The sequence below is a fragment of the Pinus tabuliformis genome, chromosome 8 (genome assembly GCF_031772625.1).
Source record: "Pinus tabuliformis cultivar Carrire ecotype Pingquan chromosome 8, CPIR1, whole genome shotgun sequence".
Lineage (NCBI taxonomy): Eukaryota > Viridiplantae > Streptophyta > Pinopsida > Pinales > Pinaceae > Pinus > Pinus tabuliformis.
The window spans coordinates 1,100,703,626-1,100,707,287 of NC_142294.1; the positions used below are offsets into that span (position 1 = coordinate 1,100,703,626).

Genomic DNA, 3,662 nt, shown 5'->3' on the forward strand with positions numbered 1-3,662 from the left:
TTGTTCACCTAGTGTGGCACCCATTGTTAAGGGTAATATGTTTTGTCTTAATCAATGTCCGAAAAACGATTTGGAGACCATTTCTTATGCATCTGTAGTCGAAAGTCTAATATATGCTCAAGTATGTACAAGACCACTCAATGGATTTACAGATGGCATGTTAATTAGATTTCAAAGTAATTGAGACATTGATCATTGGAGAGCTTCAAAGAATGTTATGTTGTATTTGCAACATACAAAAGACTACATGATCACATATAGAAGATCAAACCATTTGGAAGTGATAGGATTTTTAGACTCATACTATGTAGGATGTCTTGACTCTAGAAATTTTACATTAGGATATCTCTTCCTACTTGTAAAAGGTCAAAATAAAAGTTGATCACTTCTTCCACTACAAATGCTAAGAGTATATAACATGTTATGAGGCTATCTCGCAGGCTTTATGGTTATGGAATTTCATCACAGGACTTAGAGTTGTAGACTCAATCTCTAGGCCATTAAGGATTTACTGTGATAATTTCGTGCAATTTTTGCTAACGACAATAAAAATAGTAGCTCAAACAAACACATTGACATAAAGTACCATGGTAGTTAAAAACATGTTCTGAATCATCAGGTGAATATTGAGAGAATCAACACTGAGTTGATGATTGTGGATCTCAAGAAAAACGGTTTACCACCTAAATTATATGGAGAACATGTGGAGTGTATGAGACTCATTAGCTTGTTTCATGCTTGATTTATTATGTACATTTGAGACACTATTCAATTTGATAATTGCAAATATATTTTCAATGAGTTTCGGTATATCTGTCTACTCAATTTTTATACATAAATGAGAAATGAATGACAAACTATCCATGAGGACAATAAAAAAATGGACCTTGAATGAGCATTTTGTTACACATTCATAAAAAAATGCCACATTAAGTGTTTATTTAGAGGAAAATGATGATATTGTAATACACAAAAGGTAGTACTCATTTAATAGATTATTTAATGCCATGATTCATTCATTGAGATTCTTTCTTAAGAAATTAGAAAAGGAAGATAATATTGTTTTTGCGTCAATTTGGACCAATTGGGAGAATGTTATAAATATTTTTTATTAGTGTTAGAAATGTTTCTTATTACGGCCCAAACTATCACAAACCCATATATGTGGTTATCTAACTTCCCATAAAATGTTATTTATGACTTGTAACAACCACCTCATTAACTCCATGTTAGTTAATGAGCTTTGATGAAAAAAATCATTATAAAAATGACTAGATTAGAAAGAGTCCTTGATTTATCAAGAAAAAAATTGCTTGTGACTCTTTCTTTTAACACATCAAGTCTTAGATATATAAAAAAATCTCTTTGTTGAATTTGTAAAAATTTTCTACCTTAAATATAATTACCATGATTCAAGTAACATTTCATTTTATTCCCTATTAAATTTTAAGTTTACATATTTTTTTTTCATATCCATCTTGGTCAGAAATCTTGAAAAAAATATAAGTTACATGCCAAGATTGTGATGATTCCATGCTTAAAAGAAGTATGGAAAAAAAATTTATGACAATACCTCCATTGTGAAATAGATTAGCATACATCTTTAATAGTTTTTAATTATACTTTTTAAGGATTCTGATCATTAACCTAATTACAGCTATTTTGGAAATTTCTGATGCGAGTCCAAGTCAAATTATATTCAAAAAATCAAATTTGTAATCAAATTATATTTGAAAACCAACCATAAACTTAAGCCAGGTTCTGCAGATGCCGATATTTGCTAGCGACATTGGCAGGATATGGAAAAGTAGAAAGCTATTAAGCTCTATTAGGATATGAAGATATTTAGCTATTTAACGAAAAGACAGGATTCCAACAAATATCGTCTTCCAAGTCTACTGCTCCACTCGAATATATATTTTGCATCTCTGACAAATATATATGATATATCTACCTAACATAAAGTAATATAACTCTAGGCGGCAACTTCAACAAAACAGTAACTGAGATAGAAAATCCTCACGGCTAGATTTCTTACTTTTCCTATCTTTATGATTGACGTACGACTATCCATTAATGCACGCTACTTGGCAAGCGGCCGTAAAATTTCTATGATTACCGCTGGATTTCTAACTTATTGCTTCTGATTGACGTACGGCTATGCCCATTTTGCAAGGATGCCCTAAACGCAACTCTTGATGAAACGATCCGCGACCTCGAGAAGTTTAGAAGTCTCGTTGGCCGTATTGGGATCATATCTAATAGCAATCTCGTTGAGATAGAAACTGTGCCCCACATTCTGAGAGCAAAATACCTCCACATCATGCCCGGCGCTTTTCATGGCTTCGCAATACTCCAGCTCTGTATCACGAATGAGGTCTCTGTCAGCAATGGCCACCAGCATCCGCGGAAACTTTAAGTCCTTTAGAGGTGGAGCGTCAGGTCCCATAGGATTGGTGATGGCATGATTTCTGGTAGTGATTCCCTCTGGCGCGGACAGTATCAAGAACTTATCGACCATGTCCAGAGTCAAAAGCGCAGATTCAGACGGAGTTTCCTTCTCAGATTGGCTTCTCTCAGATCTCACGTAACCAGGGTGTAAGGAAATACCTCCTCGCACGCAGACAGGATGCAGTAAATCAGGTGGGGTGGACTGAGAGCGGAGACCCACCTCGTGAACGAGGTTCGCCCCAGAGCTGTCGCCCATCAGAATGCAACGGCTAAAATCGGCGTAACGAGTGAGCCACGCTTCCTCTATTTCCCCGCGGGCCACGGAGCGGAGCCACAGAAGAACGCCAAACGAATCGTCGCAGGCTGCGGGGAGACGGTGCTCCGGAGCGAGCCTGAAAGCCACCGACACACATATCACGTTGGACGTCCTAACGAGGCGAGTGTAGAAGTGATAATACATTTGCCAGTCGGGTTGGCTTACACAAAATCCTCCCCCGTGAAGATGGATCACCATGCCTAGTCTTTGGTTTTCGTGTTGCTGTAGCGCGGTTTGAGGAAGATAAATGCGCACCCACACTCCGGTTTCCTCGTTGACAATGACGTCTTTGGTGGCCACTCCCTCGACGAAGGTGTCGTTGGAAGGGGGCACCGGCATGGTGAGAGCCAGCACTTGCTCATTCTCCCCGTTCCACTTTCTTTCCACAGTACCATCGCTAAATACCCTGAGCCATCCAGACACATCCTCGACCACCTCTTTACCCATTCTCACTTTCAGATGAAGAGGCAGAGCTCAAAATTACTGGAAGAGGAAGAGGATTTCTGCACTCTGGGTTATAGTACCATCATTAATGCTGCTTATCCCCTTTTATAGATATCATGGATTCCTTATTGCGACATTTTCGTGAAATTTCCAAGCAAGTGGCCCTGCATTGCTTTAATCCAATATCATAATAACATATCAATTATTGCCATCATTGTCGCCGTACAATTGCTTTTATCATCCAATAAATTAATGACACGTCAATTGACCTGGTTCCTGTGGCCCTGCATTGCTTTAATTCATCGAATAAATTACTGATATCTCAAATTGTTCCGAGAATACCATTTCCTCCGGCCCTATGAACGCAAACTCGGTTCACACTATCATTTCTCCAAAGTGCACTGTAAGTTGATAATACTTTGTTGGTCTTTTCCGACCAATGAAGTTAGTA

General features: G+C 38.0%; 1 protein-coding gene across 1 annotated transcript; it reads right to left on the minus strand.

Annotated features, from left to right (window-relative positions):
- Window positions 1–1,828: 1,828 nt before the first annotated feature.
- LOC149239180 (strigolactones hydrolase CXE15-like) lies at window positions 1,829–3,301 on the minus strand. Its single transcript, XM_089367085.1, has one exon. It carries the CDS (start codon window positions 3,212–3,214, stop codon window positions 2,183–2,185), a length of 1,032 nt encoding a protein of 343 aa, XP_089223211.1. The 5' UTR covers window positions 3,215–3,301; the 3' UTR covers window positions 1,829–2,182.
- Window positions 3,302–3,662: the final 361 nt, after the last annotated feature.